At 35.4% G+C, this 27,742-nt stretch overlaps 1 protein-coding gene across 1 annotated transcript; it reads left to right on the top strand.

Moving 5' to 3' along the window:
• On the top strand, positions 1-27,742 carry LOC140156803 (polyamine-transporting ATPase 13A3-like). Its single transcript, XM_072179785.1, has 29 exons — positions 1-98; positions 3,300-3,381; positions 4,079-4,246; positions 5,483-5,541; positions 5,872-6,003; positions 6,391-6,471; positions 6,604-6,673; positions 7,981-8,115; positions 8,481-8,547; positions 8,840-8,971; positions 9,228-9,401; positions 9,639-9,749; positions 11,723-11,910; positions 12,109-12,170; positions 12,660-12,804; positions 13,243-13,332; positions 15,367-15,520; positions 16,410-16,524; positions 16,925-17,049; positions 18,526-18,713; positions 20,007-20,108; positions 20,432-20,664; positions 21,059-21,155; positions 21,557-21,629; positions 22,213-22,363; positions 23,967-24,130; positions 26,092-26,183; positions 26,527-26,610; positions 26,822-27,742. Exons 1-29 carry the CDS (start codon positions 85-87, stop codon positions 26,966-26,968), a joined length of 3,435 nt encoding a protein of 1,144 aa, XP_072035886.1. The 5' UTR covers positions 1-84; the 3' UTR covers positions 26,969-27,742.

Here is a 27,742-nt window from a genome sequence, read left to right as displayed (position 1 = left end):
ATTATACACGGAAACGTTACTGAGGGTCGCAATTCCACGGAAATTATCTTTTGGTGAAATAATTTAGGAAACAAAGGAGCTAAAATGGCAGAGAAAAGGTAAGATACGAAATCAAAATAAATATATTCATTTATTCTTACATTTGGCATAAATGTCCAGGCAAACACCCGAATCTGTGTAAGGAGTATAGGTGTTAAAAGCAGCTAGGTCAAAGATTCATTATTTTGGTTGGCATTAATTTATACTCGATGGATATTGGCATATGAGTATAGCTTTACATCAAGTTGAAAACGACTGTAGAACGTCCGGTAAAAACCTGATGTAAATAATTGCATCCACGTTGTACTATAATTCAATGTAAACACGGGGTGGTGAATTCTCAAAATGATCTGCTAAAATTATCCCACCACCTTTCTTCGACGTTCAAACGAATCCACCCCTACACATACCAGATTTTCGGGAATCAAAATTTAAAAATTGACTAATCATGTGATGCAATCAGTTGCGTCACAGCAGCGTGAGTCATCTTTTTTGGGGGGGCGGGGGCACCGACCATGTTTGGTTAGGCACCTGGCCTGATTGGGGAGCACAAACCGTTTTCGCCATTTTCCTCTGGGATTTTCTAAATTTTCAAATTGATTGGGCAACGTGCCCCTATGATGCTACGCCACTGGATGCAAGCAGATCATATTATTTGCATTATTTGAATGTTTTCCTATTTTTTCTACACTTCTTACTAGGGCCAAACATTTGTGTATGGTAAATCGAATCAAGTAATAATGTAGGCTTCCATTTAAATCAGCAGTATTGCTAGACATGTATGCGAAATAGTAATTGGACTCGATTGTGTACAAGGTGAAATTTTGCACCTTTAAATAAATACCATTAAGTTCGGTCTTGTGAGAAAGTATTAAAACGAAATCAACTCCTATTATTAGATTGGTTCTATTTTGGAAATATGTGTTTATTTAAGCATCAAGCGGCAAGTTCGCGTAAAAGTTGGCAACCAAATCAATTAGGTTAATTCGGGTATGCTGAATTCAAACAATTTGTCTGCCAAGCTATATTGGGACCCTGTGACCCTTAAAACATATTAACAAACATAAGCTGGTTGCCAACTTTTACGCAAACTTGCCGCTAGGAACACGATTTTTCCAAAATAGAACCAGTCTATATTATGGCTGCTTCATTGTGTGTGCCGGGCCATTCCACAATGGGTTAGTCAAGTAGTCCGACCTATATATAAACGGTTCCAAGAAAGTAAGTCCCCCTAAGACATTTTAGTATAATCCAAAAACGGCTTGATAAATTCTCTTGTTTTAAAGTTCGGAACAAGTGAGCGGGTTTGTTGCTACTTTTTATCATCATCATTGCAAAATGCAGCCATTTATGAAATTTTCGGCCAAAAAAGAGTTGCATTTTTCTACATAGGCTTTTTATGCTTCACTTTGTGTTTGACAATTTTTCCCTTTAAGTGAGTAATTTAATCAAAAAGAAGCATAATTAAATTTAGTTAAATTTAAGCTTTTCCTGATTTAGGTGCCACACATTCAGTTTTTACGGTTCAGTGAATAAATTTAAATGAACGATGCAGCTTATTAATGTCTTTCAATAATTAATAGGCCTTCCTTCATGTGAGATGGCTTTCAAGCATCGTGCTTTGGTTACATTTATTTATTTATTTATTTATTGCATCATATTTACCCAGGGTGGCCCGATCAGCTAAAATGCATTAATCAATGAACACAAGATTTATCATTGAAGTTACAGTTGTTCCTTCCTAATCAGTTTAATTAGAATGAAAAACTTATTAAATTTACGCATTTTAATGCATACAAAAAGCCAATTTAGAAAAGTGCAACTTTTGTTGATAAATTATATTTCATAAATGGCTATATGATTACTCACTGAACCATAAAAAAGTTATTTTAATAAAAAAACCAAAAAATTTAGAAACATTCCTTTTTGATAAATTTTCTTCAAGTGAAAGAGGTCTGAAGCCAAAAGTCATGCATAAAAAGCCTATGTAGAAAAGTGCAGCTTTTTTTGGTCGAAAATTTTATAAATGGCTGTATTTCTTAGTGAAGATGATAAAAGATAGCAACAAAACACCATTCACTTAATGCATAACTAATCAGCCTATGTTTCAAACTTTAAAAGAAGAGAATTGATCAAGCCATTTTTGAATTATACCAAAAATTCTTAGGGGTGCTTATTTTTTGGAACCGTTTATCTGTCGGCTATTTCAGGGATTCTAGTGTCATTTGACTTACTCGGTATATAGTGTTATGTTGCTCATCTTATTCTGATTTACAATATTAAGGCCAGAATAAGGGGAGACATATTCGTCCACGCCCGAATTTGAGATTTCTTGATATTTATCAACACTAAGATGTATTCTTTCACTTGAAACTGATAAAATACAACTTGCTAATATTTACTCATATTTTTCCTTGATTTTTCACTCTTTTCAACTCTAAAAGTCACATGGCTCAAGACAGCTTAGTAAATTAGCGGGAAATAATGAGTCCGAAATGCGCGAATGCGAAATATTGTGATTACGCGCGCGATTCGCATCGCGTGACGCGGCGCAACTCTGCGGGTATGTCCAACGCAGTCAAGGCGCATTCGGTATGTTGTTAAGGGGGCGCAACACTAAATAAGCGTCCCATAGGATAACGGAATTTTTTTAAAGTTGTCAAACAACAATTGGGGTAAAAAATTAATTTTTGTGATTTTTTCCAAAAACTCACCATGGGATTCCTTGACTCATTTGCTTTCCAAAAATGTATAGTTTTATAATAATACTTTGGACATACAATTCAGAAATAATGATGCTCGAAAAGGTCCATGTTCTCTCCCATTACTCTGGCCTTAATGTTATTTTTTAAACATGCTACTTAATTGATAAAAGTCGTATACACACGGTCGGACATAAGTGAGTTATTACCGGTAATAAGTGACTTACAACCGGAATTAGTGACTTATAACCGGCAATAAGTGGCTTAAGTCCGACTGTGTGAACACGACTAAAGTCTCATCCTTTAATATTCGGAGTATTACATTCCATTGAATAATGGCTGTCAAATGGTTATCAATCGCAGTACACAAGGGGTGCCAGGCAAGACCTAGTTTAATTGTGACATTTTAAATTATGCAAAAAATATCTTAAAGACTAATACATTTTTTTTCTACAGGATTTCTTAGTTTATGTATGATTGAGCAGCATATGGTAAAAAAGTGTGGTAAAAAAGTTTTTGTGTCACCTAAAGTCTATTCGTATATATCATCCTTTTCAGTCACGTTGATAGAGTCGGTAACAGTTCTTTCCGTCGCTCTTTAGAACCACTTTTGATTGAAGCTAATCAACTGGATCCCATCGTAAGTATTATCGACTGCAAATGTTATCAACAATAATTTATGTGACCGTTCACGGCGAATGAGCCGTAAATTTTGTTTTATTTCGTGTTTAAAAAATAAACATCATAAACTTAAAAATGGTATATCATTTGACTTCAAACGATATCCAGAAGCGGGGTTATGGTTTGTTAAACTTTGTTCCTTCAACAAAATTATAGCTTTTTTCGTTTCTACATGTCTCTCTTTTTCTACATTGCTGGCAATAAATATTAAACAGTCATAATTGGCGGTCATTTCAAATCATCCCCAAGTCAACGAGGTTTAAGAAGGTTCTCTCATTGTTAATTTTAGGTTATGCATACCTATACAAAATACAATGCCTGGTAACCCACCACTTGAAAAGGATTTAGCAAAAGCAAACAAAGACCAGAGCTATTAAAAGTTCTATAGCCATCTAAGGTAGAAGCTTATTATCCACTTCAATAATAGAATTATTGATTGGTGTTGTGACTATCAAAATGAGACAGATGTCGCGCCAGCTTAAGTTACCGATGAATACGACATTCGTACACATTTTACACCGTAATTCAGAATACACTTTAGGGAATTTACGGCTCATTTGTGCTGCCGGGTCACTTATAATCAGCACATAAATCTTTACGAATCTATCTGTAAAAAAGTTGACTCATCTTTGTTCACTCACTGACTTGTATCCCAGAAATGTTGGGGCTACTGCAGAAATACGCTTCGTACCGTCATTACCTACGTGTTGTGCGTTCTTTCTCTCGGATTTCTTGTCCTGGTATTTTACTGGAAACCCAACTGGAAACTCAAAATTATGTATGTCAAATGTCATCTATCCCGAGCTGATGCTGTTCTCATTCAGGTAAGCAAATTTATTTGCTTTTTCCCCCAGAAAATGAATATCCCTTCCCTATTGCTGGTGGGGTGGTCTTAGAAGTTCGCTCCCGTCATTCAATGTTTCCATTATTATATTGTTTGTGAAAGTTTACGTATTTAATGTAATATATATATTTATGTAAATTTTAATTAATTAAAAAGTAATTAATTAATTAAAGTCGTGTCCAGACGGAGGTTGAAAATTTGAGGTGTCGGAAATTCGAGGAATAATTCGGGGGTTCGGACAAACTCTGACCGTATGGACACTCCTGCAGTGTCAGATCCCACAAAAATAATCCCACCAAAAGAACTAGGGGTTCCGACCCGGGGTTTCGACTGAAACGCCCAATTCATTTAAAGCAATATTTCGCGGATTGCCGAGCACTACTCGGTTACTACTGGTTGGCGCCCAGCACTTGCATGTATGGAACTCGGCTATTCCCAGAAACAAATTTCCCGCAGCGTCGACCTTAAGAATCGTTTATTTGATCATATGAATCATTCTTCCACTGGTCTTAAAATGATCATATGAATCATTTTAGTGCAGTGATAACGCCATCTGATGTTATTAAGTTTTTGCGTATGTAAAACGTTTTGAAGCTATTAGCACTATCGAATATACAAACATGTAATTTGATAACTAAGGTTGTCTATAACTTAAGTTTATGCAATTACCTTAAGTTATCGACAACCTTACTTATCAAATTACATGTTTTCATATTCAGTTACTTTAAGTTATCGACAACCTTACTTAACAAAATTACATGTTTATATATTCTATAGTGCACATTTTAGTGAGGTGACTAGGTTGGGTCACTGGTTCATTATGTAATAATGAAGCCGTTTAAAAGTGTCATCTGAGTCTAGATGTGTGTTTCATACATGTATTACTTTTGATTTTCGTTTTTAAATGGCTACGCACACAGAGGATTATCAAATAATGCAAATAACATTGCCATCTATAGTACCTAATGCGAAATCGACAGGATATTGGATGAATTTTCAACTTACAATTTGCTGTAGTTTTCTTTATTCAGAAATGTTGCAATACTTTTTTGATTGCGCAGTTAACGTTCCTAACGATGTGTGTTGCATGTAAGAGAGGCATGTTAGCTTTTTAAATATAAAATTTAGAAAATGTTTACCACTGGTTACCAATAATCATTATGCGGTTAGAAGTTCACTCGTGTTTGCTTTTGTTTTGTTTTTCACTCGTGTTTAGGATGTTTATCAAAGAGAACATGTCAAATTCATCCAAAGCTTGAAAGTGAATGACGAAAGGTAACTGCAAGTACTAGTATATTGGTATACGTTTGTAAGCAATGGGTAAAATTAGAGGTCAAATAGACATGATGATAATAGAGCCCGTAATAGAGCTATAGAGTCGGTCCGAGAGGACGAAATCCTATTTCAGTACGACATATCTGTATTGTACAACCCCCTTATTTTAGGATAACCATTGGTTGTGTTAGTTGCCTTCCTGATCATTTAAATTCGACATGACGACTCTGGTTCTTTATACAAATATTATGGATCTTGAAGCTTGAATCTTTTAACGTGTAAAGTTAATATGTAATAGAACTTAAACCGCTATTGTCATTATTATTTTAGTACTGTCACACCAAACGACTTAGAACTTATTCTCAGGAAAGACGTCTTGATTCAAGGAGAACTTCGATTCTTCTGTTATCAAAAGTTGAAGTACATTTGGGATGCAGAAACTTGGTCATTCTTTGTTTTAAGGTGAGAACAAAAACGAAAACAGCATTTGTCTTAATTTTTAATTAATTATTTTTTAATTAATTAATTCATTCATTCATTCATTCATTCATTCATTCATTCGTTCATTCGTTCATTCGTTCATTCATTCATTCATTTATTCATTCATTCATTCATTAATTCATTAATTCATTAATTCATTAATTCATTAATTCATTAATTCATTAATTCATTAATAATTGTAGTGATACTGCCAACACCACCAAGTACATAATGGCTGAACAGAGGACAGGCTGGTTCCATTTGCCACTATAACATGCTTTTTGACTTCGATTGAATGGTTCTTCATGGCACCAATTAACGCCTTCCTGTATAGGTGATGTTAAAAATGATTATTTTACTTTTTTGCAGAGCACCGGAATTGCATACATCTTGTGAAAAGTTATGTCGTGAATTACAGTCCGGGCTCTCCATAGAAAAGGTTAAAGCAAGGTAAATAATTATGATCAAGAGCAACATAGAGCTTAACTATTTTTTATTTTGCAAACTGTATCTCATTTAAATTATCACTATTAATGTCGTTTTACATTGTGTTTCTTTTGTCTTATTATTCTTCAATTTCAGAAGAGAAATCTTTGGATTAAACAAATTAACGATCGCCGTCAAACCTATTTTGGTAATGTTGGTTCAGGAGGTATGTATCGTGAACGTACGCACGTGCGCCGATTTTCAAATATCTTGTTCAAAACAATTGTCATATTCTGAACTTCCTAAGTAGTGTGCTTTCCAGCTTTGGAAGTTATTGTGCTTTCCCGCTTAGGAATCCTACAGATGGGTGATTCCATTGACAGCCCTGAAATTGAGATGTTGGCATCTGAAGAAATCTCTTTATTTTCTCATAATTCTTTTAGAACATTTTGTCACGCAGTCATGGGATATGTTTCCTTTAAATGGTATGAACAAGAATGTGGCAGCCTCTTTCCCCAGTTCTATAAAAAATCAACAATATACTTTAAAATAAACGCTTTTGGAGGTAGACCTCTATATAAGGTAGAAAACAGCATGAAAACGCACCACGCACCTTTAAGTCACGATTTTGCAATTGAACTATAAACAGAGATATCCCGTCGGCAGAATGCAACACTAACGTAAGTGCATTTTGCTCCATTTTACAGGAGAAGCATTTTTGTGTTTCATTTGTAGGTAAACGTTTTTATCTATAAACATTTGACATAAAATGTGACTCACTTAGTTAATTTAATGTATGAAATAAAATATTATTGATAAAAAAAATAAAATAAATGATAAAATAACATATCGTAAATGCATTGGTCATTTTATGGTGAATGCAACACTAACGTAAGTGCCACTTACGTTAGTCTTGCACTGTATTAAGAAACAAATTATAGAATGCAACACTGGCGTAAGTGTAGATCTATGCATTACTATGGTTATATTTGGTCAATAGTGATTAAATGTGTAAATAATCATTAAACAAACAAAATAAGATAAATTTTCCATTATTTTCAAATTGTTTGGCATTTATAATCACTAAAATGACTATGAAAATATAAAGATAGAATATCGTATGTGCAGCCTGCAAATCTGCAGCACCTCAGCAAGAGAATGTAACATTAACGTACGTGGCACTTACGTTAGTGTTGCATTCCAACATTTCAGATGCGGTGACGTAAGTGGCACTTACGTTAATGTTGCATTTCATTACTTACGTCATTTCATACCCTTAATTTTCAAAATATTTAATTGAATATTGAGAGATAGAACTTCCATTTTATCTTAAAATGTGCATATTTAATTGTGTTCATTTTACGTCAGTGTTGCAATCTGCCGACGAACTATGTAGCTCTCAATATCACAATAAGTTAATGCATAGTTATACAATTGAGATATTAAAATAAACAAGAGATAGCAACTGCGTGACAATTTGAAGTTGATAAACGCCTACAATAATATAATTGTATTTTTTGTATCTCATAACAGGTATTGAATCCATTTTACGCATTTCAAGTGTTTTGTGTCGCCGTGTGGTTGGGATTTGAGTTTTGGACATTTACAACAGTCATCATTGTTATGACCCTAATAACGCTAGGAACTTCACTGTATGCTGTCAGAAAGGTAAATCGGTTAACCAACACAAGTATTCAAGGGGCTTAACTTAGCATCCAACCTCTGGTACCCCCGTTCCCGACCAAATTTTGGGTTAATATTTATACATACCACGCACAAGGTTTAATAAAATAACAACATATCCACAATAAAAGTCATCGGCCCACCGATTCCCTCCCCCTTGCTCGAAATACACGTCAGGAACAAAATTTATCGAAATTTGTGATGTGAATCTTCCTTTTGCCCTGTTTACGACATACTTCCACTATGCACTACGCACCTACCTCTTTTAAATGTGGCTATATGGCTGTGATACTACTTAAATAAACAGACAAATAAACTTTCACCACTGACATGTGTTTAATTTCTTTCAGCAAAGTATAACTCTTCAAGAGATGACAGAATCGTATTTGAAAGTTGAGGTTCTTCGACCAGACGGAAGTAATGGCATTTTAAACTTACAACGGTTAAAATATTGTATATATTAGTATTGCAAAATATACTATGTATGTAGAGTAAGATAAGACAAATTCGTGCACATAGTGCATAGTGTTTTAATTTGAATAGTCCTAGAAGAGTAACAGCTACGCTAAACATTGAGAAAACCCTGCCTTATTAAGCTTTATTTAATTTAGCGTTGATAAATTAAGAAGCCTGTGTATTTGCTGTTTAAGAATTACTTTACATTACTACATTACGTGTAAAACAAAATAGTCACAAATGATGTTTTCAGACACTGTGACAGAGATGGAAGACCAACTTGTTCCTGGTGACGTCATCATTATTCCTCCGAGTGGTTGTATCATGACATGTGATGCGGTTCTTACAAATGGCACCTGTGTTGTCAACGAAAGTATGTTAACAGGTCAGTATTCTGTGATTCATTTTGTCTTGTCATTCCTAAGTACTGCCATTGTCATGATTTGCTTAATTTAGTTTATGTTTAAAAGTTTGAACTTCTTTCGTAACTTTTAAAAAAGATGATACTAGCTAAATTTTCGTCATTAGGAGAGGAGAGGTATCCCGGTAGATATTTGGTTGCAATTAACTGGCTTGGTTATGTTAACTTGGATTTTGGATTTTCAAGTGACTAAAGTGAATATTTGATATTAACTTCACAGGAGAGAGTGTTCCTGTGACCAAAGTGCCACTATCCAGTCAGAAATCAGCGAGTGAACAAAATGACATATACTCACCAGAGAGACACAGATGTCATACCTTATTTTGCGGTACGCAAGTCATACAAACGCGTCAATCTGGCAATGATATGGTCAAAGCAGTGGTTGTACAAACGGGTAAGAATTTTGAATTAGGTGGAGTTGTCTTTTTTAAATTCTTTTCAAACACCCATAACAAAGCCTTTGCGTATTGTCATGGGTCCAACTTGTCCGCTTCAGATGATGATGATGATGATGATGATGATGATGATGATGATGATGATGATGATGATGATAATGATGATGCTGCTGATGCTGCTGATGTTAGGGAGTATGTCGATACTGATGAAATAACCTCTATTTCATTCTGATTAGGTTTTTCTACAATGAAAGGAACGCTTGTATGTTCAATCTTATTTCCACGTCCGATGGAATTCAAGCTATATCGCGATGCCATGATGTTTGTTGGTGCATTTATTGCTTTAGGTGAGTAATATTGAATTGTGCTTGGAGATGTTTGGTTACGTTAATATTCAATTTGAAAATGAAAAAATGAAAATGTGTAATCGCGTTATTGTGCATACGCATCGTATTTTGTAATGGTAAGAAACATACTTCAAATGTTTTTATCAGTTAGATGTGCTAGCATTCAGCCTTTGACATGTCATTATTCACAAACCGTTCGCGAACAAGGGAACTAGCGCCGTGCTTCCATTGATTAGCACATTACAACTAGCGTCATGCTTTCATTGATTAGAACACAAAAGTGCAACTTTTGATTTCGTCTCTTCGGTAGGTTTTATATCACCGTTTCTTTAATTCTCAACTAATTTCAACAAATTAGGTCTTGAATCAGAGCTAAAGAGTTCAGGTATTAGCTGCTAATTTTGACATATTTGTCTTTATTTAGGATATACAGGGATGAGCATAACTGGTATCTTAATTTTTTAGCTTACTGTATAATAATGTTTCTTTTAAACTTTATTCTTGCATTCAAATTGGTTAGCGTGTGTTGGAGTGATTTACTCACCATGGGTGCTAAGTAATGTTGGGGTATGTATGGCAAACAAGTGATCCAATTATTATGACAATAGTAAACAAAATAAATACAATTACCAAGAAATTGGACTGATATATTTTGTAAATGGTAGAAAACGACGAAACAATATTTACATTAGCGACAATGAACACGTTATTATTCCGGCGTAAAAGTGGTTCTAGCAGAGTATGTTGGTGTGTATCTCGGATTTTCGACATTCAAATCTGAGTACTATCAGACTTTTATTTAGTTAGTAACGCATCTTTTAAATTTCAGGATGACTTTTGACACAGGTCTCTCATGATTTTGATGCAACGACCCATTCTCATTCTTATTTTGTATATATAATACAAATGGTCAAAGCAGTTAAAATGTATAGGATATATGATACAAATTAGACCATGCGCAAGAATGGATGCGCAGTTGTCTAGGATAAAGACTCGATCATCATCAAATTATACGGCAGTAAATAGCGCCCTCTGTTGATCAAAATTCACTTTAGTAAGTATTTTTAACGGAGTTAATAAATATTTGTGTCAACATGTGACACCATAAAATATAAAAAGCAGAATTTTGGTGATTTAATAACTGAAATGAGGATGGGGCTGGCTGGGTCCGGTAAGGTCCGCAGAGCTGGCATAGTAGAGAGATTGCGATTTCCAAACGTAGGTATCGGACGTACGTTGATCTATTCAAAACCACTCTCCTGTATCGAAGCGAAGTCACGTCGTTAGCCAGTTTCGAGGATTTTCCACGTGCGAAATCAACGTAGATACATCTTTGAAAATGCACAAAATTTGTTCATTTTACAATATGTTAAAAACAGTCAAGGATAATGAACATACGAAGGAAGTCTAATTATTATTATGATCCTTTTTGTTTGTAACAAATCATTATAATAAAGGTGCAGCGATGTGTTAAAATTGATTAAATTTATACGCGATGTCCATACCCACTAACCCTAACCCTAATCCACTAACCCTAACCCTAACCCACTAACCCTAACCCACTAACCCTAACCCACTAACCCTAACCCTAACCTTAATGTAACATTGACCAACAGTAACCTTAATGTAACATTGCCCAACAGCAACCTTAATGAAAAAACAGAGGGCGCTAATTACTGCGCGCTTATTTTTGTATTAAATATACAAAGTAAGCACCATCATCACTTCAGTGAAATGCGCAGCAGTCGCGTTTTTCTTAAAATGTAATATATTTACATTTTAAGCTTTCTATTGCGCATGCCTTAAAAGGTATCATATAAACAAAATTACGTGTTCACGATTTGTAACATACGAGTTGTAACCTGATGATGATGATGATGAAGATTTATAGATATATTAATCTATACTTTTAGACTCTCAGCCAAATGTTGATCGCAAATCTTAACTTCTTTCTACTTTCACTGTTATTTCAGACCGAACCCGGATGAGCGTTCTTCTTACTTTAGATGGTATAACAATTGCTATAAATCCATTGTTGCCAGTCGCACTAACAATAGGGATGCTGTATGCCCAGATACGGCTAAAGAAACAATACATATTCTGTATAAGCCCACAAAGGATTAACCTATCTGGTGTTCTTGATGTTGTTTGCTTTGATAAGGTAATAAAACATTACACTTCTTCTTAAAATCCGTGTGAAATAAACGTTTTTGCGAGGGAGTTTTGCTGAAGTTATTTTATTCAGCAAATTTCATCTAAACTTGAGTATTCCTTAATAAGTAAGGCAAACAGCTTTTAATTTTGTCCAACTATAGCAAGAGAATTTTAGAATTCATACAGGTGTTTCAATTAATTGCAGACAGGTACTTTGACAGAGGATGGTCTAGATTTGCTTGGATTGCGGAGTGTTACAGACAATGTGTAAGGTGGTATCAATTTAAAGACCCTATTGGCGTACAATGCAAAGAGAAGAGAAGAGAGAAGAAGAGAAGAGAAGAGAAGAGAAGAGAAGAGAAGAGAAGAGAAGAGAAGAGAAGAGAAGAGAAGAGAAGAAGAGAAGAGAAGAGAAGAGAAGAGAAGAGAAGAGAAGAGAAGAGAAGAGAAGAGAAGAGAAGAGAAGAGAAGAGAAGAGAAGAGAAGAGAAGAGAAGAGAGAGAAGAGAAGAGAAGAGAAGAGAAGAGAAGAGAAGAGAAGAGAGGAAGGAAGGGAAGGGAAGGAAGGAAGGGAAGGAAGGGAAGGGAAGGAAGGAAGGAAGGGAAGAGAGGAGTGGAACTGAGCGGTGCGGTGTGGCGAGGAGGCTAGAGGAGAAGCGCGGAGTAAGTGGAGAGGAGTGGAGTGGAGTAAAATTTAACCTCCGTACGGTATTTATGTTTCTTACGATATATCATTATTGCATTCGAATCAAATCAGATTTTCGTCCATGGAATCTACTGCTACATCGTTACCGCCATGTCCGTTTCTTCACACAATGGTTACATGTCATTCGCTGGCTATTATAAATGGAACTATACAGGGTGATCCAATGGATGTCAAGATGTTTGAAGCCACTGGTTGGGTGAGTTTCAAAAGTTAAGTTGTTACCATGGTTACAAGAATATCATAATTCAGGTATGTCCATTCCCAGGCGGCGGATGACATGATCGAGTCGGCAACTCGTGAAACCGCCCGGCCGTATGGCATTTTCCATATACTCGGTTAGTTTTGTGGGGTTCATTATCGAACCCCAACGGTTTTAGCTTGTATTTATATTATTGATCAACATAGGCCTATTTGTTTGTGATATTTCAAGCGTTTTAAAATTTCAAAATAATCCCATTCAATTACACGGTTGACGATGAAAATTTACTGAATTTAGGGAATGCACGTCATACACCACCTGTCCATTCCAGTATGATACAATAGGGCACGTGATTTTATACCTTCTGTACATATACGAGTACATTCAATTGAATACCAGTTCTCATGATATCATAATTACGTTTTTATAATGTAGACTCTTGAAGAAATGGAAGGAAAAGTAGACAGCGGCAGTAATCAAAGACGTCAAGTAACAAGCGTGAAGCCTTCAATCAATCTAGATCAGGTATCACTCAAGCATATTTTATTACACGATCTGAATTAATCATGTCAAAGGAAGCAATTGTGAAATTTTAGTATCATTATTTTCATCAACAACCCAATATAACCAAGCTAATTATTGCGGAAAACATATATTCCTAGTCCTATTATATGGTTGTAAAATTTTGAAATACAAGGTGTCCCATAAAAAGGTTACATATGTATGAAAATTAACCGTATTTTGTGATCTTACAACAAAACAATGTCATTTTTGCAGATATTATTAATTCATCCTTCTTGTAACTTTGTGCTAAGTTTCAACTCTGTATCTTAAAAGCAACAGTACTTAACTTATGAGCGCAAGATGACAGGGCTGTCAAGAGTGGCTAACCATCAAAATATCGCACAACGATAGTTGAACACAAGCACGACTTTTTTTTCTTTATTACTTTTTATGTTTCTCTTATTTTTCATTGTTGAACTTATTGCACAAAACAAACATATTGACAAATTAAATATTGCACACTGAAAAGAAATCAGTTTTAGAGCTTGGTGGTAACAAATAAAGGAAGATGATCATTAGAGAAGAACACGTTTTTGGTGAAAGCAGTTCTGCACGCTGTATCTCCTGTCATCAACATAGTAAAATTAATAAGAATATTTTGCGTTTAGGCGTTGCTTGGATTTTGTTGACTTGAAATCGCTGCTGTTTGTTAAACTCTTGAAATAAAACTGAACAAGTTTTATTCTTTGTTTATCAGAACAGAATACTGCATCCGCCATGGTATGGCTGGGCTTACTCAAGTGCCCCGCCAAATGCATGGTGGCTGTGACGGTGGTATAATGAACCTCGTGTTGCATTATGTCACGTAAAGAGCTTAGCCAGGAATTAGGGACGTAGGTTGTGAACTTGATTATGTCTTGAAAAGGATATTATATTTGTTAACAATAACTTGTTGCAAAAATGTACATGTAACCTTTTTTGGGACACCCGGTATATGATGTCAAAATGCTTATTGCGCATAACTGTGGTTCAGTCCTCCTTGATATTTTGTCTGTATTTGAAATTCACATTTGCCACCTTTGTCTTGGATGGTTAAGATCGCATTACATTTCTTTATCTGGGATACGCACCAGAATGTCCATTAAATCTAAGGGATCGGCCAATCCGTAAATAATGTTAATACTACCTGTTTTGTTAATTTCGAAAACTGACTCCTCCATTCTTGAATTATAGTAATTTGTAAATCACGTGTCATTTTTACATAAATTCCACAAGTCAAAAAGAATGTGAATTTAAAGACTCATGCCTAGTACCCAGTGATTGATACTTCAGATACAGAGCACTGCTCGTAAAATGAACTATCGTCGTAATAGTCTTATCTTGAAGAAGTATTTCAAAATTCAAAAGTATGATTATGAAAGCTGTCTTATTGTACTATTGTATGAATTATTCAGTCTTGTTTAGTTACTGAGTTATAATACAAAACAACAGCGATTTCCAATGGGCAGTACTGCCGCAGTACAGTTGGTTCAATGATTCAAACATTTTTGAGATGTGGATCGCCGTGTACGCGATCAACGTGATCAACCAGAGTAAGCTAGAGTAAAAACAGACCTTCGTCACAGTTGATTGCCTGTGTCCCCTTTTTGCGTTTCAGCCCACACACCGCCGAAAGCTAAATTCGTAAATACTCATTTCATTGGATTTGTTAAGTCAAAAATTTTGAATTTGCCAATCATTTATTTTATATACATATTTGTTTGATTGTATTTTTTTTCGTTGTATTTTTCTTGTATATAATCTCTGTTCTCGTCTTGCAAAAGCAATTTATGTTTTACTTATTAGCATAAAGGGAACGAACATTTTACAAATTATGGTATAATTTTAGTTAATTATTGACTTTATTGTTAATCATCGTTCCTTGTTTTACGATCCTTATTTCTGACAACACTTGATTACTTAACGAGAGAGGAAGCTTACATCCCGTTTCCATCGTTCTGTGGCGGATTAAACTTGCGGTAACTAAAATATTAAATATTCTTTAATGTTATTCAGCATGCTTCAGAATTTGCCATATTGAAGCAGTTTACCTTCTCGTCGGCTCTACAACGAATGAGTGTCATTGCGCAATCCCAACCCTTGGGTGAATTGGCGGGATTCGTGAAAGGTTCGCCGGAAATGATCGCCTCACTGTGCAATCCAGATACGGGTAAGACTATAATGTTATACCGGTATTATACTACTGTCTGTTCAATTAGCTTAGATTCTTGTATTTTTAAGATATTTGAAAAAATAAAAAATTGTGGTCAAAGTCATCAAAGAAAAGTGTTAGTTAGCACAGCCTTAGACCCAACGTGATTTACACTTTTCAAATTCCAAAGTTCAATTTAAACCCCCATTATTTTAGTTTCAATTTTAGGCAGTTACTTGTGTCCACCAAAAGGGTTTGCGACCTTTTCACAAATCGAGTGGGACAGTCCATTCTTAACTTAGGGCATATACACTATCGAATTTAGCAAAAAAAATCTGTCCACCAATCTGTCCTGGCATTTCAATTGTTATACCGTTCCGGTTTATTGGATAGGGTCTATATGTGATGATTTTCCACCGGTTTTTGTTGCACGAAAAAAATGGTTTCATCGATATAATGTAAATTGAGTTTTGTTTAATACCATCATTCTTTCCCAGGAATATCAGTATTACCGATCCACACAATAAATAAATAAATAAATAAATAAATAAATAAATAAATAAATAAATAAATAAATAAATAAATAAATAAATAAATATCGCGGGAAAAGACCAAAATAGAAAAGAAATAGGGTTTCAAATTGAACTTTGGAATTTGAAAAGTATAAATCACGTTGAGTCTAACACTTTTCTTTGACTACAATTTTTTATTTGTTCAAATATCTTAAAAATACAAGAATCTAAGCTAATTGAACAGACAGTTGCGTACTAAATGCATGCACTTGAAAATTTAGGTTTACTGTAAATTTCAAATCGTAACTAGTATTCTGTTTTGTGGTGTCCACAACGGGACGTAATTAGTATTAAACTCTAACCATGCACTCCCATAAATCGTTCTCTTCTGACAGTTCCAGAAGGGTTCAGCACGGTTCTTGATAGCTACACCAGTGAAGGCTTTCGTGTTCTTGCCTTGGCATGGAAACCACTGACAGATGACACAACTTCTTATCAGAACATTACAAGGTATAAATTAGATGTGTTGGTTGTAGGTACAAATTATACATTCAAGATGTAAAATAGCATCGAAGTAAAGTATATATAATCATGACGTACATGCAGTGGGACAAATAAGATCACAAATAACATTATTTGCTTCATAATTACGTACGAACATTTATCTGACAGCCTCACCCCAGGAGTTAATTCACCCTGGTTGAAGGTGTACGGGGATGTGCCACGGTTTTGGAGTACCTTTTCAGCAATTTTTGTGTATCAATGGGTCGGTTTTCAGTGGAAATCAAATCAAATCAAATAAAAAATTATTGAATTATAAGTATAGAACTAATTACAAAATTTATTGTCATTTCCAGAATAATCAATTATTCCTTTATATTTTCCATACCTTTTATTGTTTCAATTTCAGAGATGAGTTAGAAAGTGATCTCACATTTCTTGGTATTCTAATCTGGCAGAACAAACTCAAACCAGAAAGTTTACCGGTGATAAATGAACTTCAAACTTCAAACATTCGAACAATCATGGTAACAGGTAGGCCAGTGAAATAACTTAAAATGACCCATAATATCTTATTACTGGTGTGAAAATTCTGCAATAAACATGATAACGATAATACTGTTGTTTATATTGATGGTGATAATGGTAATGTTGGTTATATTGTGATATTTATGATAAGGACACATTTTACTGGATGATGTTTAATTAATCGATCCAATTCGTCGGGTGTATTACATAGTGACGTATGTTGATTTTTGTCATTTTTATGAAAATTGGCCAACGTATTTTAAATAGTGAGTAGTATAATATTACCAAGATTTGAAGCTCAAGTTTGCATAATTAATTAGATAATTAATTATGCAAATGACGGATGTTGATATATTACATGACCCGACGTTTTACATAGTGGCGTATCTAAACATCCGTCAATATGTAAAACGCCGTTTACTCGAAAAAAAACCAAATTGTATGGCGTATCTGTCACATCCGTCACTATGTAAAAACATTATTTTTCAATTTGAGCGTACGTAATTCAATATTGTTCATTGAAACCTACATGATTTCTTCACGGATGTTGATAACTGGGTATAAACCAAAAACTTTTACGTTGAGCAGATATTCAATGGATCATTATTTTAGTAAAATATCGCTTTTAATGCATTTTTAATGGTTCGAGTTGATTCGACAATTATTTAGAGACATTATTTCAAAGCTTTACAATATAAAAGGGATGATTAAGTAATAAAAAATGAAAATATGATCCTTTTTAATCTGTAGGTTATTGAAAGATGATCAAAATATGTTCAGAGGCGATTAGGGGCGGCTCCAAATTTACAGATAATACAGTGTAAATTGGTAAAAACTGAATACAATCATTGGCGTTTTGTAAAAAGAAGTTACAGCTTGTGTGATTAGCTATATCATGAGAGTGAGTACTAGTAAGATCAGGAGTAAATACTCAATTACAATATGCCATGTATGCCGTGGGCACTCGTGACGAGTCGGTTTTATCATGAAAAAAGCGTTTAATAATAAGCGTAAAGAACCGACGGATGCTTCGAAGTCCTTCCTTAATCCGACTTTTATGCGCAAGACATAGTGACGGATGTGTGACGGATGTCCATAGATCAACACGAGAGCCCAGTTTAGCGTGCGCGATATTAGCTGATATTGGCGCAAGACATAGTGACGGATGTGTGACGGATGTTAGGGTGCAACGTTTTCACGTTTTACTGATTTACTGATTTAATAGCGAATAATTCTTCATGTGATAGATGTTTCAAGATACTTTAGATACTAGTTTTTTAAAATACAGCAACTTTTGGAGGATTTTATTTGACAGTGTTCTGCTATGGTTGATCACAAATCGGCGTACTCTTCTAACTCAAAAACTTTTTTTCTGGCGAAGTTTAACATCCGTCACTATGTAATACACCCGACGAATTATTATTATTATTATTATTATTATTATTATTATTATTATTGTTATTATTATTATTATTATTATAGGTGACAATATTCTGACTGCTATTAGTGTTGCCGGTCAATGTGGTATGGTCTCTGCAAATGATACCGTGATACAAGTGTATATGCCACCTGCCGATGAAACATCGAAGGATCAGTTGGAATATAAGACTATTATCCAAAATATCGCCATTGTTAACGATGGAATGGCTACAAATGAAGAGGATGGTCAGGTATTTGAAAAGCAAATCGCATGTCTCTGCCTTAAGGTGGTACTACACCCCTTGATAAATTTGTGACTATTTTTGCATTTTTCTCAAAAAAATAATAACGCACTGGTAACAACAGTTATGTATATTATAGGGGCAAGGAATCCGGTTACTACGCTGGAATTTCAGTGACTCAAGACAAGCGGTACGTTATTTATGATAAGAAAAGAGGTACCGCTAGAATGGTCCTCATTTCTTAACATATGTAATGAACCACTTGTCTGGAATCACTGAAATTTCAGTGAAGTAATTGTATTCCTTGCCCCTATAATATACATAACTTTTGTTACCAGTGTGTAGTTATTTTTTGAGAAAAATTAAAAATTAGTCACAAAATTTATCAGGGGTGTAGTACCACCTTAATAATTATTATCTACATGATGAAATTGACATGTTTTTGTTTTGTTTCACGGCTATGGCCGATGACAATGCTTGTTTGTGCAAAATACAATGAATATTATTATATCGTCGGGTCAGGGCAATATGTTGTAGTGTGTGACTTCCTTGCATTAACATGTGTAAAGCGTTCTTGATAAATCAATTACAGAAATCTTCTAAAAGTTCTTATGTGGCACATACGCCTTTATTTAACATTGAACATGTAATGCATCTTCAAAATTAATTAATTTTATGGGATATTACTTTTTGCACATCTCCAGTAAACACAATACGTTTTCGACATCATTCGCAAAAGGTTAGAAAAGGTTGCCAGAAAACGTAATGTTATTCAAGCATTGCCAAGTGGTGACAAAATATTTGGCAAAAATGTTTACAAAATATATTTTACAATAACATTTTGAAAACATTCGAAAAATATTGTTGTAGTGTGTTTTCATACAAAACGTTTTAGAACGTTTCCATGAACTTTATATAACCCGACATTTAATGTTATTAAAACGCTTTTATCTACACCAAAATCCAAAATATAACATGTTTAAACGTTTCAAAAACACTGTTGTGTTTGCTGGGTCTCTCCTTTGCACCCAAGGCATTTTGGCTATTTTCTGCCTATTAAAGCCTGTGTGAAACAAAATCAAACAAAAAATGGGGGCTTCTCCTGTGAAATGACCAAAATATACATACGACTAATGCACTAACCGGCGATATGCAAGTCTTCCTTTAGGAAAAGCAACTATGGCATACTTTGACTTATCCATGCCTATGTCCTTTGGGATCAGGTCCTTCATGTCCTTCCATCTTGCTGAGGACGTCCTGATAATATTATTAATGAGTACTTAACGAGAAACCATTTTACAGGAGACGCTGATGAGGCCAACTAGTTCAACACAAGAACATTATGTCTTAGATGGGAAAACATTTGCTTATATTCAAGACCGATGTCCGCAAGAACTGCCAACGGTAGGTGGTATTCAAATGTACTTGGGCGTTACCTCAATATACACATTTCGCGCGTCTTAGTAGAATTAAAACCGGAATTGAAAAGACGTTTAAATGGTAGTAAAACTATGGGTGACTACGAAGCATTAGGAGTTGGACACATTTTTTTTCTTACCAAGTTTTGGACTTTTAGACTCATTTCTTAAAAGTAAACATTTACAGTGAACTTTATGTTGCAGTTTGTACACTAATATATTCACACTTAAATACTTTTATTTAAAAAAATGATAATGCAACATTATGGTTTTCAAGAGTTCTCGTCTTAACTTTCTCTAATTTAACAGATTGTTTTAAAGGGCACAATCTTTGCACGTATGGCACCCAATCAAAAGCAAGAGCTAGTAGAAAGCCTTCAAGAAATGGAATACTGCGTGGGCATGTGTGGTGACGGGGCCAATGACTGCGGTGCGCTGAAAACCGCGCATGCGGGGATCTCGTTATCGGAAGCCGAGGCATCAGTGGCTTCACCATTTACATCCAAGATACCAAACATCACATGTGTACCCATTCTTATCAAGTAGAGTATCATATATATTCATTTATATCTTAATATTCAAATCAAAACAATGTGCATCATATCATCACCACTACTACCAAGAATGACATTAGAAGTACAAAGTACATTATTAGTACAAAGAAGATTGACTTTCAATACCAGATGTTGCTAATTCAAACTGTGCGCCGTTCCAGGATATAGTCTAATATCATCAGCAGCAACGGAATTGTCGTCATCATCATCATCATTGGCATCATTCAATCCAGTATTGGTGATGTTAACCATTAATATTTCTTTCCACCTTTAACTCTTCTATCTCATCCCTGTCGTCACAATCCTGAGCATCAAAATCTTCACTTTTTTAAAGTTTACTGTATATACCTCGATTAACCACGATATTTATTTTTTCAAACAGAGAAGGCCGGTCTGCTTTGGTGACATCATTTGGATTGTTCAAGTACCTAGCCATGTATACTTACATCTGGTACATCACTGTGGGTATCTTTAAATGGGTTAGTAATAATATCCTAGGCGGCTTTAATAAATCAAACACACATCCCTACACCCCCCCCCCATCCTTACCCAAACACCCACACAAACAGAAGAATATGCACAAATTTTTAAAATGCATTAAAGATTAATCCTACATCGAGCGTAGTTGCCTTTTTTGTACAACAAAAAAGTGCATACCTGATAGGGTTTCTGTTCTACCATTTTCACCAGACAATGCTTTTTACACCTGACCTTAGAACCACTATGTGCGTTTATTTATCTTCATCACCAAGTTATACCTGATCCAAACGAAGCTGGTATACCTGTTATTCAAGAAGAGAGCGAATACTTAATTTCTTTCGATAATTTTTAGGTACGATTATAAGTGGGTGACTAACAATATTCTTATTCTTTGTTTCAGTTTGGTACATACTCAACGAATAACATGGCTACGTTTTGGGGTATAGCGCTTGGAACTCCGGTTGTTTTATTGAGTTTGTATTTTACGTTGTTTGTTATAAACGTAAACATAATTGGAATAAAGTGAAAAACCTATGTATTAATAATGATACGACATTGTGATACGACAGTATGTCAAAACAATAGGCAACTACCGTTACACGGTGGCCTATGGCCACGCATCATGATACGACTGTATGTCAAAATACAGAATGACGTTTTCGGGGTTACATCAAAACCATAGGTCTCAAAACTTTGTGAATATATAGAGTTTCATTCACAAATTTTGAAAGTTTATATAACTCATTTTGCCCAAAAATCGTTATACGACAGTATGTCAAAAGAGCAATGTATCGGTAATGGTGGACGAAGTACATTAATAGTATACAAAAATTTAATGTCTCGGTGTGTAATGATAAAAATATAGCAAGTCAAATGTTGACTTTTTCCATTTCATGAGGCGACGTTAGAATTGCGTATGCTCATATTTAATTACAACATAATACAAAATGCATTCGTTCATTTCTGTGATTTCTTGCATTTGTGCTGTGTTGCTGTTTTGTTAGTACCATTGAATTATACCTTACTGACTCTTCACTTTGCCATGCATTTTGACAGTGGGCAGGAGTGGCCCTTATGACAAAATTGCTGACACAAAACCACCAACACGTTTGATAAGGGCTCCTACCATGTTTTCTATGATATTCCATGTTTCTATCCTGACGATCACCCAGGCCGCAGCCGTATTTATGGTACGAGGTGAAACCTGGTATGACATATATTTTTGCTTATTTTATAATAACACTTAAGAGGGAACTACACCCTTGGTCAATTTTGTGCATATTTTTGCATTTTTCTCAAAAATTATAGCGCATTGGTCACAAGTAAGATATGTATATTATAGGGGCAAGGACTATTATATACAACTACTGCACTAACTCCAGAACTGTTGTCTGTGCTGAAATAAAATTTCCAGTGCAGTAGTTGTAGTCCTTGCTCATACATATCTTACTTGTCACCAATGGGCTATGATTTTTGCGAAAAATGCAAAAATAGGCACAAAATTGGGGAGGGGTGTAGTACCCCCTTAAAGGCACTATAGTGACGATATGAAGCACAGTTCAATTGCGGGTTGCTGTAAGAATTTAAACAGACAGAGACCTCCAACCTTGACTATAATGTCAAATTGTATCCTTATATTAGACTCACTTGCAGAGTAACTTTCACGTCTTACCAAAATGCAAAAATCAGCAATTTGATGATTTTTTTGGCAATCACTATAGTGTCTTTAACTGTAGGCCTACATAATCAATAATGAATCAATAAAATGCTGCTGATCTAAACATTTTTGAAATTGAAAGCAAATTGAAACTTCTACGCAACCGGCGTCTTCAGTGGATCTTATTGGTATGTCGATTGATTGGGTATAAATGACGTCAAACACAGGTGGTGGTGGATGCGATATCGCAATTTTTGACGTCGCCATTGGATTACACGTAATCATGAAATCTTCACAAACAATTCTAAATGTGTTATGTGGTGTAAAAGCAAAATTATCTTTCTCTAAAACCGTTGGGGTACGACAAAGTACCCCAACAAGTATGTTGTTTTTCAATTTATAACTGCTAACCGTGTATTCTGAATGGGGCTGTCAGCCTTGTATTTTCGCCATCCTCGTACGTCACATGTCGCGTGACCTATGCCGCCTGGTAAAACACGCAGATGTTGTGACGCCCCCTTGCAGTGGCGTAGATTTCTTTTTGACATGGGGGGTGACGTTTGAATAATATTCTTGAAGTATGGTGAATCCAGCAACTTTTGGCGACAGAATAAGTGTATGGTACAATAGCTATTTTGAAGCTAAATTGATGCAATATGGTACAAAAGGGAAATAAATGCCCGCGAAGCGCGCGAAAATTTGCACTTTTTGGGGCTAATATGAGGTTAATTTGGAAAGAAACCCATATTCAGGCGTCAACATGGGGGATGATTGTATGACCATCCCCCCTGGCAAAATATGGGGGGTTATACCCATCCCCCCGGGATTTACGACTATGCGGGGCCCTTGGCCCCGGGGTACCTGTGACATCATGTGTCTCAACATCACTAGCAACAACAAATCTTCAGAGCAATAGCATCCAAAGACGCTGGTTTACCCGGTGAAAGCGCTCCGGTGGTTGTACCAAATTTGAGTAGCAAAGTTTCATTTTGCTTTACGTTTTCTGCTACGTGAATATACATCATTATATATATATTTGAAGTTAATAACTAACAATTCAATAAATCGTAACTTTTCTCCGAATGGTTGAGCAATATATTATCAGTGTTTTACCAAAGTCAACGATTTTGTATGTTTTTTAAACCATTTCCAGGTATACTTACATCAATGTGGTTACCGATGAAGGTGTAAGTGGAGGAAATTTCTACCAAAATTGGGAAACAACTGCTGTCTTTTTGATAGCCAATTTTCAATACGTAATATATTGTGTGCTGTTTACTCCTGTGCGTCCCTATCAAAAACCAATTTGGAAAAATCGTAAGTGTTTGGTATTATTGTTTAAAAATTAAAAACCATGCTTGCTTTTGATCGCGTTTTACAAGATGGCCATCAGTAATTTTGTAGGTGTGGTTTCTTTTCTGAGAAAGTATTTACTCACCCGTCTCCACACACCCCTACATACCCGTCACACCGTACTTGTTTTGACCGGCCAAAAAGCCTCAAACGTGATCAAAAGGCAAAGTCGTATGTGCATCTTACGTTGTTTGCAATACGCTTAATGGCCCGGGACGTCCATGAAATGCATCATTGGCCAACGTTTTTCTTTGAAGGCATACCACATACTGCAGTTACTGTCCGTTTTCCTATACACAATACACAGTGCTCTTTCCCATTGACGCGTGACCTTTACAAATAGCCCTACGTTAACAGTATGGGGATATGACTAGTTAACGTCGCTGTGTGAAAAATAACCGGCCAATATTAAAAGTACTCTTCTAAAGTTCTAGAAAATATAGTTTTTAACATGTCCTAAATTTTTAGCTAATTTAGATGTTTGGAAATATTCGTACTTTGGTGTTTTAGTTAATGTTATAGGTAATAGTACATTGCCTAGTTAACGTCGCTGTGTGAAAAATAACCGGCCAATATTAAAAGTACTCTTCTAAAATTCTAGACAATATAGTTTTGTAACATGTCCTAAATTTTTAGCAAATTTAGATGTTTGGAAATACTCGTACTTTGGTGTTTTAGGAAGGATATGTAAACGACAGATAACACCAAAAATATGAAGAAATTATTTCTAAACCGTGTTAAGTCAAAAATCATTATGTTGCTCATTTTCAAGAATGCTGGTTTACAAAAAGCACGACATTGTCTGATTTCGTGAACAAAGCCACACATAACATTGTTTCCTTTCGTTTCCTTTATAATCGGTTACCCAACTGAAGCTATGAATACCATCTTTATTGCGATATCGCACATGAAAACAGTCACTTGTGCACAACCAGAGAAGATCCGATTTAATCAGTTGAGCTGTTTCAATGAGTGTTATCTTGGTTTAATAGCTTTTAATGGGGTTAAGTCCTGCAAAGGTCGAGATGAATTCTACTGTAGACATGACTGCATCATGAAGGTACCACGTACAACACGTTCGCGCAATCGCTTGCTAAATCAGAGCGTACCAACATGTTGCTCCCTCCTAGTAGAAGTGAAGTCCATGGAAGACAGCTGAGAAATGCAGCCCATATCTCCAAATTGCGTGCACGCACAAGCAGATTTGCTAAAAAACCCATTCCCTACTACATTAATCTGTTGAATAAGCAGTAGTAGCTTGCGTGCTCGTGGCTTCCCATTGTGCCCTTTTGCATCTCTCTGCTGTTTTCCATGCCAAGTTGTTGGTTTTTTGCTTTATAATTATGTGTAATTGGTTTCTTTCATAATATTTGTTAATGTTATTTGTTTCTTGTTTCTTGTATAATGCAATTCGGCCGTTTGGCCGCGATGTTGTGCAGGTTAATAAAATCATATCATAAATCATGTCATATCAACACACTTACTCGAGCCACCATTCACCCCACATCTCTTGTACACTCCGCCCCAGTGACCTCTCCCACACATACCTTCACCGAACACAAGAAACACATGTGAAGCTGTAGTCTTTGTCAAAGACGACTGACGAACTATGCCGAGGGGAGCGGCGAAGCCGCGACTGCTCGCCGCGAAGCGGCGACCGGTATGCTATACTCCTGCACATGTCGTTAGCTCGCGGGTATTAATCAGTTTCCCAGTCTGTAGCACAGACTAGTGAAGCTGTAGCTGGTTGTATAAAGTTTTGCTGATTATTCATAAAGATCATACCCCAAGACCTCCCCTGGATTGTACTGTGTTTAATATAAAAACTCTGTTGACGTGCATTTATCATATCAGTATTTCAAATCCTATTAATAAAAGAGTTCTATTGTTTTAGTAATTTGTTTTTTCTATTCTTAATCAAACAGCTCTGTACCTGATATATCTGGTTGTCATCATGTGCGCATGTTCGTTTTGGTTACTGGCACCATTAGAAAAGCTGGAAGACTACTTATGGGGAGTAAGTCATTTGTCACTGTAGCTAAAATATTCTTTACCAAGGCTAGGTTTTAATTTTCTCTGTCATAAAACATTTCGCAATCAGCATGTAATTAAAGTGGCATGATTCGACAAACTTAAATTGAAATGCTATTGTTATCTCATTGAAATATACTTGTTAATGCGTTCTCTGAATTTTCTCTATTATATAAAACCAAATTAGGTATATGGAAATACAAAAGGCAACACTTACTTCATTGTCACATTTTAAGTTACAATGATAGATATAATTACATCTTTGTTTTTGCTTATTAGTGTCAGATTGAACATAATCATTCCTGTATTTTTGTTTAATTAAATTTCAGATACAACATATTCCTGAATTTAAGTTCCGTGTGATGTTGTTCCTTTTGTTTTTGGCAAACGCTGTAGTTAGCTTTGTCGTGGAGGTAGGTGTTGTGTTTACTACCATGACTACTGCAGTATTTATTCTGTTCCATTTCGATATAAATATATTTGCTCCTTGCGACTTTTAAAGCTTTATACTTCCTAATGTTTGCTCAGAATGCCCACCCCTAACAAGTTTCTGTAAAAACAAAAATGGCAGCATTATGGTGATAAATCAATCATTGAGTTCAATTCTTATCATTTTGCTTTCAGTTTCTTGTTATTCCAAGGAAAACTTTTCAAAAGTTTTTGCGGTGCTGGAGAAAGGAAAGTCTGCCAAAGTTTGAAACAATGCGATTGGATATGCAAATGAGCTCAAAACCTGTCTCTGAACAGTGCTGTTTAGATTTGGAAAATTGATGCAAAACACGCTTAATATCAGAATCTTCACGGTGATCCTTGTAGCATTATATTAATCATGAATCTTGTATACAGGGTGTCCCTGAAAGAACTGTATCGTCGTGAAATGATTTTTTGGGTTACTGTAACACATAAACCAAACATAACTAAATAACTGATGATGTTGAGGAACATATCAGCTATCACATACTTTTGAAGTTTAACAATTGACCGCTCTGTTTTTGAAATAAAAGAATTTTACGAAACTCCCTCGTTTTAAAGTCTTTCCACGGAGTCAATATCTATCCATGACAGCAGACGCATCATGCGCTGATGGTGCGCATTATTTAGGCTATCTTAATTTTTAATCTTAATAGTTCGTCTCAAAGTTCCTTAAAAACCCAATACGGAATGCGGTTTTAATTTTTTTTAACTTTAATTTTGTGTATCTGTTGCAAGAATAGACCATCTCTTATTATGCCCAGGAGGATGCACTGTGGTCAAGATGATTAACTTATTTATTGAGATGTACGCTTTTGAGCTATGTTGACCTCTGACGACGTCATCAGACGTGAGATTTTGAAAATAAAATAGCGGCAAAAATAAAATGAAACTCAATCCTGCGGGAATAACGTGAAAAAACGGGCGATTTTATTAATGCGCCCGGGGGCTTTGAGACGAATTATTAAACCAAGATGGCCTTAGCACTCAGAATATAATATATAGATCATCGATTGATATTTGAATCCGTGGAAAGGCTTGAAAATGAGGGGGGTTCGTAAAATTCTTATATTT

The sequence above is a fragment of the Amphiura filiformis genome, chromosome 7 (genome assembly GCF_039555335.1).
Source record: "Amphiura filiformis chromosome 7, Afil_fr2py, whole genome shotgun sequence".
In the NCBI taxonomy this organism is placed as follows: Eukaryota; Metazoa; Echinodermata; class Ophiuroidea; order Amphilepidida; family Amphiuridae; genus Amphiura; species Amphiura filiformis.
The sequence above is the reverse complement of the archived record's forward strand: the minus strand, read 5'-3'. Positions and strand labels throughout refer to the sequence as shown.